Source organism: Saccostrea cucullata, unplaced genomic scaffold, assembly GCF_032062105.1.
Source record: "Saccostrea cucullata isolate Sc308-1 unplaced genomic scaffold, CSIRO_AGI_Scuc_v1 ctg586, whole genome shotgun sequence".
NCBI classification, from domain to species: domain Eukaryota; kingdom Metazoa; phylum Mollusca; class Bivalvia; order Ostreida; family Ostreidae; genus Saccostrea; species Saccostrea cuccullata.
Genome location: NW_026931374.1, coordinates 372,546 through 385,850, shown reverse-complemented (window position 1 = coordinate 385,850; position 13,305 = coordinate 372,546). Strand labels below are relative to the sequence as shown.

The 13,305-nt window shown below is 33.7% G+C and overlaps 1 protein-coding gene across 1 annotated transcript; it reads left to right on the top strand.

Moving 5' to 3' along the window:
• Positions 1–9,055: 9,055 nt before the first annotated feature.
• LOC134232383 (uncharacterized) lies at positions 9,056–9,994 on the top strand. Its single transcript, XM_062714329.1, has one exon. The coding sequence runs from the start codon at positions 9,056–9,058 to the stop codon at positions 9,992–9,994; it is 939 nt and encodes a 312-aa protein (XP_062570313.1).
• Positions 9,995–13,305: the final 3,311 nt, after the last annotated feature.

The window sequence follows — 13,305 nt, the reverse complement described above, 5'->3', positions numbered from 1 at the left end:
AGCGTCTGTGTGAACAATGCAGAGAAATTCATCTGCGGAAGATAGATTACAGAAATCATGAGGTGGTACTTTAAAAGGAAAGATTAAATAAACTTCCGATAGGAAAATGCCCCACGCATCCTTTAAGAGTCTTAGAGATGTACTGTGTGGATTGTCCAGCATCTATTTGTTCAAAATGCTTTACCACAGATCACACTAGTCACCACGTACTAGATCTTGAAGTTATTTACAATAAAAGTCAACAACTATGCCAGCAAAATATAACCACTATCCGAGACACCATCCTTTCTCAATTGGAAGAGAAGTTAGTGTCACAGAGAAAAAGAGAAGATGAGGTCAGAAAAGAATTTTCAAAGTTGAGATTATGTATGAAGCAGAGTGCTCAGATGAGATCAAGTCAACAGTGGACACGATTCTCTTTGACAAAAATGCCATGTTGGATGAAATGGAAGCATCAATTCTTAGTGAGATTGCTAATCAGAAAAAGAAATCAGAAGACTATACCTCATACCTAGAGCAACTCCTAAAGGAAAACAGCAGTGACTTATCATGTAAACCACCTGAATTTATGACGTTCAGCAAAGAAAATTAAATATAATCCTCCAAACATTTCCTGATATTATTGAACCTTGTTTACCAACTTTTAAGAAACGTAAAATTAAACGGTCAGAAATTGAAAAGCTTTTCGGTTACATTACCCAAAGTTTGGAACAAATCAATGATTCTTCAAAGGCTTTCAACTCCAACGCCAAGCATGGGGCTTTCATCTCTGGTCAAAGTAAAGGACATTAACCTATCTGGTCTCGATAAAACTACCCACTTATCGTCAGTAACTTCTGGTAAGTTTTGGGAAATGAAAGACATCTCATCCATTTTGACAGACAAGGATATATCCTTCAAAAGAACAAGAGCTCATTTACACAGATTACGAAAAAAAAACATCTACAAAGTAAGCGGTAATATAACAATAGGACTTATTGACACTAAAGAATGGAGGCCATGGTCTATGCTCTCTTCTCGCTATAATGGAGACTTACTAGTCGGGATGAAGAAAGATGATCAATGGAAAATAACCAGACACAACAGAGATGGGATGAAATTGAATGACATTCAGAGAAATGATAAAGAAGAAGATCTGTACGCAAACGTAAGCAATATCACAGAGAACGCTAATGGTGACATTTGTACAACAGATCGCATTTCCCGTATAATGGTTGTGGTGACAAGAACAGGAACATTTTGAATCTCTTACTCTGGTTCGGTTTTTGATCGTAATAAACACCTCCAAAGTTACCTAAGCGGAGTATGCACAGATGTGCTCGGGAACATTTTAGTTTGTCATGGCTTTAGAGAAGGAATATTTCATGATGTAGCATTTTTGATAGGGGCCCAAGAACATTTTGGTATCCACTTGCTAAAATGTGATGGACAATTTTTGTCTCTTTTAGTGCCATTTGATTTTCGATATCTCCGCATTTCTATCTGTGTTGACGAGAAACACAGTCTACTGGTGGGAAGTGAGAAAAGCCCTAAAGTTTCTATGTACAAGTATCTTTAAAGCAAGGACTTGAAAGGGAATACTTAAATACTAATTTTAATTTTATTATTTAATCGAATCAGTCATGTCAGTAGTCTTATAATTATTCTAAAGAATGTTAAAATTAATAGGTTATATTTGTAATATTTTGAACCTGTATAACTAAAAAAATATACACATAAATCTTGAAACATTTACCATATTTACGTTGAAGTGTTTTTACTGTCATGTTGTAAAATTTTTAATTTACCCGGATGGCAGTAGATAAATACAAAATTTACAACATGACAGTAAAAACACGAAGCACTGGAAGCACCAGTGGTAAGAGGTGGGATGAGTTGCATAACATCCTTTGCATAACGCATTTGTGATATGAGTTATATCAATGATTTTAGAAGTACCAGGTAATGAAAAATATATTCATAATCTCTGTTTTCTACGACGGCGTATTCCTACCATATCGACGATGAAAAAAAAAATTAAACAACGTTTGAATGATTTTTCAAATCGTTTGTACAATTTTTTGAATCGTTTGTACGATTTTTCAAATCGTTTGAACGATTTTTCAAATCATTTGAACGATTTCTAAATCGTTTGTACGATCTACAAAATCGGTTGTACAATTTAACGATTTTTATTAAAATAGTCTGAACAATTTAGAAAATCGTTTGTATGATTTAGCAAGTCGTTTGTACAATTTTTTATTTTTTTGTTATTAAACGTAGAAGAAGCGTAGTAGAAAACCTGCAAACAAGTAGGATAACGTATCCACGCATAGTTTTAATGAATGACACGAAGAAGGACAGAGAAAAATTGATCAAGGGATATTTTAAGATAAATTTCAACTTTTGGACAGATCCTTTCGAAAACTCGTTGAGTCTTTGTTAGTGAACGAACGTTGGAAAGGACAACAGCTAAGTTGGGATTGTTAAGACGCAAGAACAAATCCGACATATGAGGATGTATCTCTTTTCATTGATAGAGAGTCATGCGGTCAATTGCATGGATATCGATACATGTGGTTGTACTGGAAAGCTATTATGGCAGGATTACCATTTCTCAAGGAATTATTCGATGTCCTCTTGCTATGCAAGATTCGGAGGGAGTGTGTTAAAGGAAAAGAAACTGTTTAAGACGAAGATTGTACACTAACTGTTCTCAGTTGATGGAGTGTCGAGTCCGATTATACAAGTGAATCACTGATCATAAAAAAACATTGTGAATGTAATTGTGATATGATGGTTTACTAATTATAACATTACAACACTATACATACAGTTTAATAAACAAGATACAATTTATTATACGTGCTTCTTAACGAACTCTTTTAGTCAGCGGCGAATGGGCTTCTCTATACAATAGCTTTACCAGGTTTCTTATCAAGTACGCTTCTGTTGGGAATAAAAAGTAAAAAATCGTACAGACAATTTAACAAATTATGCAAATGATTTTACAAACGAATTTCAAAATCGTTCATTCGATATAAAAAATCGTACAAACGATTTAAAATATATCCTACAAACGATCTTTTAAAAGAAATTCTATATCGTTAAAATGGCACGAGTACGCCTTCGTAGTTTTCTCACACCGTTAACCTGAATTTATCAGTTGCATTCATAGGACTATATTTATATTTTCAAATAATTATCTTTCTAGTTTTTTTTTGCAATATGAAGACTGTTTATTTTCCCCAGGAACTGCCATAGATGAGCATGAATATACTATAGGGTAATTAAACTTAAATTGGTGAATATTTGCAAATAATTTTGGCGTTATTTTAGCGGACGCAGGGTTTTAATTCTTGCAGATGGACACTTAAAAGAGAACTGGCTATTTTGGCGATTAAAATTTTGTGGGACTATTTTATCAAAACGCCAAAATTAGCATCCCGCTAAAATAACCTGCTATATGGTATTACTGTTTTTTTACCTAAATGGAGGGATATTTTTTGATAACGAATTTAGAATCACAGGATAAAAATAAACATTTCTGGTATGTAGCGGTTGCAAAAATAAAAAAAAAATCAGGAACTTGGTGTCATGAACTTTAACAAATTATCATATTCAAAATACAGCAGAAATCAAATGTGTATCAATTTTATGCATATGACATGCAGTTCTTATCTGTATTTAATTATAATTTGATCGATTGACTGTACACTAAACAAAATTGCTAACGCAGCACTTGTTTATTCTTGTTTGTGATTTAAACATTTGCCGAATTGGTACTAGCGTACATAATATGTCATTGATTCTAAAGGAGGGATTGTCAAACATATGTTAAATGTCTTGGTATCATGAACAGAGCCTTGAATTATCTCCTCGTCCGAAAACCTTGATCACTAAAGGTGGTCTGTGGGGTTGCCACAGGAGTAGTCCCTCATTTATTATTCAAATAACAAACACATATCGCCTGGTAATCGTCTGGCGCCTTAGTGTCCATACCATATCCACTTCACCTCTGTTTTACCTATTTTTGTGGAACAATTTTCAGCATATTGTATGTTTCTTACATGTACTGAAAGTCCTAACTACATGTGATGTCCTGTGTTATAGGTTAAGGGGGATGCACAAGCCATATTGGATCTAGTCTGGTGTGAACTAAGAAATACCAAGAATGCGCTTAATACTCTACTAAACTAGCCCAAAGTTACTCAAAGTGCTAATGCACTAATTACCTACTGTTAGAGACCAAAATTAGTAAACAATTAAGTTTATTCTGTCTTAATTAGAAGAAAATTAATCATGTTAGAACTGCGCAGCAACAGCATTCATGAGATGAGAAATGCATTGAAAATGGAGTTAGTTTGATTCATTGATAATATGGCTACAACCATTTGTTTCGTTTTTTTCTTGTCATTATCCATAATTCTTGAAAATTTGATTTTTCATATGGGTGTGTCTTCCTGAGGCCATGTGTTTATTTTGGTCCGCCATTCCTCTGTCACACAGAGTTCGAATAACAATGATTTTAGAATAAATGCGACCATAATAACATCAAGACAAGAAATTACTAAGTAATAATCATTAGGTAATATTACTTACTACTTTTATTTGTTGCATCGCATCGTCTGATTAATGAAAAAACGCGATTTTAACCTCACTCCAGCAAATCGGGAAAAACTGTTCTGTTTACAACTCGAAATTCCTCGTTAATATTATTCCACTAAGCACATGGTTGGCATGTGCATATATCTGCTGTGGATAAATCCGTTTATTACCATGATTATATTTAATTTTTATGGAACAAGTCTTGATTCTTTAAAACTCAAGAAAAAAAGATAAAAATGTCCTAAACATATGTGTTTACGGTGGGTCTTTTTTCTGTGGCGATAGAAGTTATTTTCAAATGGGGCACTGCAAGGAGGATGCTTAGCATTTAATTTGAAAATGTTAAACAATAAGCAGTGCATGAAAAATAAATTGTAATTACATGTCTTACATTCGAAAAGTTGGTACATATGTCTATTTTGTTTAGAAGTTAGATAGAAAAAATAGTCAGTTATAGGATATCCTTCAGGCACCTCACATAAATAGCTAGAATGTTTGCAATGGCCCACACATTATATGGAGTAATGTTTGGACACAAAAACGCATCATGTCTTATTATGTTGACAACGTTGTAAGCTCTCGCTCATTGAACATACGAATCTTGATAAAATATAATGAGTTGTTTCTATGAAATTTAGAAGCGAGCACAATGTTTGCAAAGAAAGGTCCATTGCATATATGCTATGTCTATCATCGCAAAAAAAGTGAGTGCTACCCCCTCTCCCCCGAAAATCCTATGTTTGTTTTTCAAAATATGTCAAAGATTTTTAAAAATTGCATTACTAAGTATGTGATGGAACATGTACTAGCCTTATAATACCACTTGTTATAAAAATATTTGGTTGCCCTCTCCCTCGATCTACTGCCTAGAAATGGCCCGACTCATTTTTTTAACATTCCATTACACGATATTTTTTTCTTTTTCTTCCGTCAACAATTCTGTTTAAATTTTAAGGATTTTTTTCTCACCTATAAATACGGACCCAATAATTTTTCCCTGAGTTGGGAGGACCACCAAACATCATTTTAAGGATGTTTATAGGTTGATTTTTTCTCTTTACTTTGTACAATTGTAATTTTGAAAATATGGACAAATAGAAAAAAAAATTATTCATTAAATCTCCTAACCCACTCTGAATGATTTCATGCCTTTTCAACTGTTGCTCCTCTGTAATGAAAATTATAAATGCATGTTTATTTGACACAGTATACGAGGGGTGATCAAAAAGTAAACAATATCTTAGGTATTTGATATTTATATTATTGTTGAAATATTCAAGTATTTTTCAAAGTGTAAAATTTTAATTGAAGGTCTTTGATAGCATATTGTTTTATTAAAAACACATCCCTTTTCAAACTTGCTTTTACCGGGCAACATAACAAGTATCATGCTTCACATGAACACATTCTTATACGCTACTTCAAAGGCATTTCTAAGACATACATGTGCCACGAGTTCCACTGAGACAACCATTTTTCGTTAAAAGTACCTGAATAATGACGTCATTTTCAGATTGACATCACAAACAAGGATCAAAACTTCAGCATATGCTATTTAAAGAACTTGTGTTTGGCTTCTAATCTGAACTGTGGTTTTGTAGATATAGAGATATTTCGCGAAATTTTTGATAACGCTCTTTGTGTTTTATTGTGGATAATTAAATTTTAATAGATAATATAATTTATCTGTGGCAAACTTACACACTCTTAATTTTCAACTTTGATGGTGCTCATTTTTCCGTACCTGGAATCAAAGAGTTTAAATTTTTTTTATATCAATACGTAAACTATATAACAACTGTTCGATAAAAATACTAAATAAATTAGTTCAAGCCACACTATAACACCTTTCCTCTTTTAAAAGTGTTCATGTATTATTTGGAATATTTTGCAACTGTAATTCTCTTCTACATTTAAAGATTGTTATGCCCCTCCATATTAAGAAGAGGTCTGGAAAACAAGATTCTGTGCTAAAAATAGACCACGTGCTGCTATCTATGAACTACTTTCATGGTTCTTTACACTCTTTTTGAAGACAATGGTACCTTGTTTTGAACTTGAAATTATCATTTAAAAGTGCAAAATTTAGACATTTTCTCAACAAATGGTTGTAGAGAGAACATTAATGCACAGTTTGCATATTTTTTTGGATTTTTTATGGCTCTGCTGAATTCTGTAGCTGCGCAGTTCTAAGGAGCATATCAAAAGCATTTTTCTGCAAAAGTATAGATTATATATGAACAACATGCATTCGGTTATGCATATTTATTGTATCTTTATCAAAAAGACTTAAAATTTGATCAAAATATAATGTATTTTAGCCATTTGAAGAAATGTTTACATTTTGCTCTCACTGCACTAAAAGTGGCCGTACACCCCCCTAATTAAGATTAGACATGATGTGTTGTACGGCGGGTTACAGTATACACTCAGCACTCTGGGCGTAGTAGAAGTTCTGTAGTAACTGTGAACTTGTATGTACAATATATTGGGATTCATGGTATCCTGTGTCATAGATGAAGTTCTGAAGGAGCTGTGACATTGTATGATGCCCTGTGTTAAAGATTAAGGTTAGACATGATGTGTTGTACCGCGGGGTACAGTATGCACTCGGCACGCTTGGCATGGTAGAAGTTCTGTGGACACAGCCATGTAAGCTGGGGTCTGGGGTTGTTCCCTGACCGGTTCCATGTGTTAATGTTGCACAGGATGAGGTCGACAATAGCTAGACTGAATACGGATAAACTATTTTTTTAAATATTATAAGATACAGGAGTTTTAAACAGTTTAATACCTTCGCACAATTAAAACGCCCAATTTGAAACCAACCTATGATATATCAAATCTTTTAAAGAAATAATATTTGACTTCTTGTATGAATAGCCGTAACGAAAAATTATTTCCCTGCAGATGTAAAATAACATTTTGTAGAAATATTTAATATTTGAAGTACAATACGCCTTCAAATACAAAACCCACTTTGTTTGATTTATGACTGTGTAAATCTTCCTCAACAACAGAGTAATCTATAGTACTATCGTACTTAAAGTTTTTTTTCTTTTAATGCACAATAAACTCGTTAAACAGCCTACAAAAGAAAAAAAAAACCATCTGATTAAGTATGAATAGCTCTATTTTATCTTGTACGTTATGTTGTCTCTGGTTGACTAGCTCATATTTGTGAATATTTTTTCTGTGTGCGGTGCTGAATTGAATATATTCTAACCTCAAAAAGAATTTAAATATATTTTTATCTTACGGTAGTAATTGCATAACTGTTTAAGTAATGAGACGGCCCTTTCAGATGGAAGGGAAGTTAGGCTTACAAATAGAATAACTATCTGATTAAGAATATCGACCTTTAATGTAATCTGGTGAGAATATATATGTATTTTCCGTTGTTTTAGGTAAGACAAATTACATATGATTTTGATTTCAAGATGTACAAGATGAATTTTTCTTATTTAATTAACATTTCTAGGTTTAAGATGTAGAACATTACTGTTCATCTACCCTGCCAAGGAGCTTTCTGTTCAATGAGTATCAGTAAACTACAGCCATTGAAATTTCATCAGCACATTTGCTTTTTACAGATCATCCTATCCTCTATTATGAACTCTAGTACAATCACGGAGCAACACTACATTGAGTGTGCCACATGTAACAAGTACTCAAAATTTTATTGCAACACCTGTCACCAGCGAATGTGTGAAGAGTGCAGAGAAGGTCATATCCGGGAAAACGAAAATAGAAATCTCCAGGTAGTTCATTATAAGGATAGGTTAAAACAATTACCAAAAGAAAACTGTCTTTTTCATCCTCCAATGCTTTTAGAGAAGTTCTGTTATGAATGTCCAGTCCCTATTTGTTCGGAATGCTTAACCACAGATCACAACGGCCATCAGGTACTTGACCTTGAAGTTGTTTATAATATATGTCTACAGCAATGCCAGGAAGAGGTGGTCAGTATCCGAGATATCCTTATTCCTCAATGTGAAGAGGAAGTGAAATCACTAGAGAAAAGTAAAGTCGATGTCAAGAAAAAAATTGCTGAATTACGGCTATCCATGAATCAGAGAGCTGACAGTGTTCTTGATGATAACAATGCCAAACTAAACGAAATGGAGGCTTCACTTGTGGACGAGAAAGAAAAGCAACTGAAAAAAGTAAAAGACTATATCTCATACCTTAACAATTTGATTGATGACTGTTACAGTGATCTGTCGTCATGCAAATTAACCGAGGTTATCAGGTACAACAACAAAAACTCAAACGTTATTCTCGTAAGATTTCCGGAAATAATTGAATCTGAGCTTCCAAACTTTGAAGAGAGTGGGATATTGCGAAAGAAATAGAACAGATTTTTTGTCATATAAAACCATTTGCAGAAGGGAAAGTTTCGAGAGAAGTTAAAAATATCAAGAAATCATTGCAACAATTCAACTCCAAATCAGCTCAAAAGCTAAGTATGGAGCATTGCTCCTTTTTAATTAAGACACAGACAATTAGAATACCTGGACTAAATGGCCTGTCTCATTTATCACCAGCTGTTCCATCAGGCATGTATTGGGCAAGTGGTGATGATAAATATGTCATTCAATTTGACTTGCAAGGAAATATTCTTCAAAAAGTAAAAACAGGAAATCAGATGAAGGGATACCACTCGATCACAAAAGAAGACAATTTGATATATACGGATTATAAAGAGAAAGCCATATACAAAATAAACATGGATATGACCACCACGACACTTATCACCTCGGAAGACTGGGAGCCTTGGTCAATCTTCTCTTCCCCGATTAATGGAAACATATTAGTTGGGATGAAAAAAGAGAAAAAATGGAAAATAGCCAGATATACCAGCGATGGCATTAAGTTACAGGACATTCAGAAAAATGTTAATGGGGAGGACTTATATTCGAGTGTAAGCTTTATCACAGAAAACATTAATGGTGACATATGTACATCAGATTATATTGGTGAAAAGGTTCAGGTGGTGACCGGATCAGGAGAATATCTGTTCTCCTACTCTGGTAGTGATGAGATGTCAGGTTTTTCCCCGTCTGGAATCTGCACAGATGTTCTTGGAAATATATTGGTGTGTTGTTCTTACATATCATTTAATCTTAGATCTAGTCTTAGATATGAACCACCGGGTACTGGCCCTATACCTAAATATGGTATCCATTTGCTGGACCAGGACGGACATTTTTTGGATTTTCTGCTCGATTCATATTCAGTGATAAGCAAATTGTACGCTGTCTGTGTTGATAACCAAAACAATCTGATTATAGGACGTGCAGACAGTCCTACAATCTGTGTTTACAAGTATCTCAAGGGCAAATGCGCGTTGCGAAAAAAAACAGTAAAAGAGGTCTATGTGGAACACTGGGGCACTCGTGTATAAACTTTGTTTTACAAATGGTCTGATCTGTGTCAATATACTACAGCACAAATAAAGTAATACCCATCTTCCAATAATGAGCTTAAATCATAAAGTACTTAAATCAGGCGTACTTTGGAAATGTTCTACCTACTGGTCTGTTGAGACCCATGCCATGCATTTTGACTTTCGAATACCTGTAAATGTAGACAAAAGCGATGACATGAACTTCCTCAAGAGTGAAATTAATCCTTAAACTCAAGGAGATAAAGAAACTTTTTAAAGAAAAGTCAAAGAAAAACGTCCAAGGGGGACCGAAATTGACTATTTTTATGATATGTGTGTGTGATTTTTCTTAAACGATGTTTTTTGCAACAGTTTACTGTATTTATCCTGTATGGTGAGCATTTAAACTTTCAATTTGACAACAATTATGTATTTACAAGCTTGAGATTACCATTGACATGTTTGCTTAAAGCTATCGCGCAAGAATATGAAGCGTAGTACGTCTCACATGTGATACGGTATCGGTATCTACTAATAAATGTTTAATATATAAGACGTTTGGTCATAGTCACGAGTTGGTGGACACTGGCCTGAATGATCTAGTATTTAAAATCGATTGTATGTCAAACTTGTGCTATTTGAGATTCGCCATACAGATATTTAACACTAATCGTAAATCATAAATTAAAAATAATGATAATAGAAATATAATCGAATGTTAATCTTGTGTAACTTACACGTTATAGATTAAAACTACAGTTAGAGCCATACACTGAATGCAAAAAAAGGAAATTTTTGGAGACATTGCAGTTTGATGGATCCTGTGTCACTAGAAATAATTTGATTTTGTTCATATTCTCGCCTCTACTTGGTTGATTTCCACAAAGGAACGCAGAACATTTTGTATAAACTGGTTTGGTATGGGGACACGCCTCCTTGACGGCCAGCTTATTCATCTTATCCATGCAATCCCCTCATTTCCAGTCCTCGGAATCCAAAAAAATTAATTTAATAACTGTATCTTTAACTTCAAACATTTACTTGATCTTACCTCATGTAAACACACAACAATGCTGCTAGATCTATGGTTCAGTTATTACCTCTCCTCGCTTCACATCACTTCCGTTACTAAGGTTGTATTATTGCGCGGTAAATTTGAAGTCGTTAAATGCAAAAAGATTTAACATCCACAGTTCTTTGATTATTTTAAAATTAAATTATAAGGAATGACTCTAATTCTTAGCCAAATTAATTTATCGAGTATAACCCGGCTTGGGTCAGTTTACGCTTTTTATTAATCCGCCAAAAAAGGAATGCATAACATTTTGTATAATCTGTTTTGGTATGGGGACACACCCCCTTGACGACCAGCTTAATCATCATATCCATGCAATCCCCTCATTATCAGTCCTCGGAATCCATGGAAAATTCCAGATTTAATAAATGTACCTTCAACTATTAACAATTTCTCGTTCTTACCTCATGTAAACAAACATCATGGCTTCTAGATTTATGTATCAGTTATAACCTCCCCTCGCTTCAAATCACTTCCGTTACTACGGTTGTATTATTGCACGGTACATTTGAACTTATAAAAGGCAATACAATTTTACATCAAAAGTTGTTTAACTATTTTAAAATTAAATTATAAGGAATGACTCTAATTCTTGGCCATATTATCGAGTATAATCTGGTTTGGGTCAGTTTACGCTTTTTTAACCTCCGCTTCGCGTATTATAAAGCGTAAACTGACCCAAACCATATTATACTCGATAATTTGGCCAAGAATTAGAGTCATTCCTTAAATAAACATAAAAACAATCAGAATAAAGTATCAAAATTCTTTTACGATATACATAGAGTACAGTTTTTACATTTTGAAAAGTCACTTGACAATCCAGTTTTCCAAAAGATGGCAAATTTTCAATTTTTGTGCGCATGCTCCTTAAGGGATTGGCGGCAATTATTGTTATTCAATTAAATTTAATACTTCAAATACTTGTGCACCACCAACGATTTTAAAATATTTTACAAGAGGTATTTTAAATAAAAAAATGATATGTCTTTCTTTTATGTTTAATAGAAAAACAAATCTGTGCATTTTTCCGTCATGTTTGGGATCTTCAGTGGCAATGTCATCAATAGAGAGAGTCTGTGTCTATAAAAAGGGCCTTGGTACTCTTTTCATATACTTGTAGTGGAAATCATACATGAGAATCTTAAACAGTCAAGAATGTAAAATCCCTTAAAGATTTGTCGATTAAACACTAGCTTCTGTTTCTGGGGTTCGATGGACTCCAGGTCTTCATACAAACCTTAAATGACTGAAATAAGGATCCTCATTAAGTACATTTTAAAGGGATATCAAATATAACAATCGTAACAAAAAAGAAAATATCAGTGGATGCGAGACTATTCAGACCCATCTTCGCTAGACAAGGGTTTCCGATCCGATACCTAGGCTTATAGATACATTTAGGTATCGGATCGGAAACCCCGAGGCATATCAATTTTGAGGGAAAAGTAAATAGTTGCATGTTTTCTGAAACACCCTGTATGTGTGTATCTCTAGCAAGGAGGGGCAGCAATGGGGTGGGGTGTTTACTCCATATATTAATCATTGTATTACTATGGACAAGCAGAAACAATTCATTTTATTATTGGAATGAGAGAGAGAATTTTGCGTTTGCTGGTCTGTAATGCACATATTCATTCGATCTATTGTAAACTGCATTAATCTACGAGGGACTTTCAACAAATAATGCCATTAGCTCATTGAAATACAACATAGTAGTCATATAGATTGACTTTCTCTCATTATTGAATCTTTAGTGATTTGATAACAGTTTGTGTGGCCACTTTTCATCGCATTATTTCAATGTTTGATGCTGGAAAACAAGGGTGGGGGGCTATTCGAGACACTGCATTAAAAATGAATGGTCAAGAATTAGTTTTCTAAAGTAAAATTAAATGCATCATTATAGCAGCTGTAAAACTTGTTAATATCCCAAAATAAATTAACTGACATATGTGAAATTAACAGCAATCAATGCCTGTTTTATAGACAAATGAAAAAGTAGATTTCAATTAACAAAAATTATATAATGGGCATCAAAATGCTGCCTTGGCAACTATGACAATAACCGATGTAAATTTGCGAAATTTCAACAAATTATCACTGATTATGTTTTATGACTTTAAGACACATAGCAAAATTGATACAAATTAGTTTGGTGATAGTTCAGACTGTTTAAGAGAAACATTTTGTAGTTAAAAGTTTAATACTCAAAGATCACCCTATATTATGAATAATGAGTGAACAGAACAGC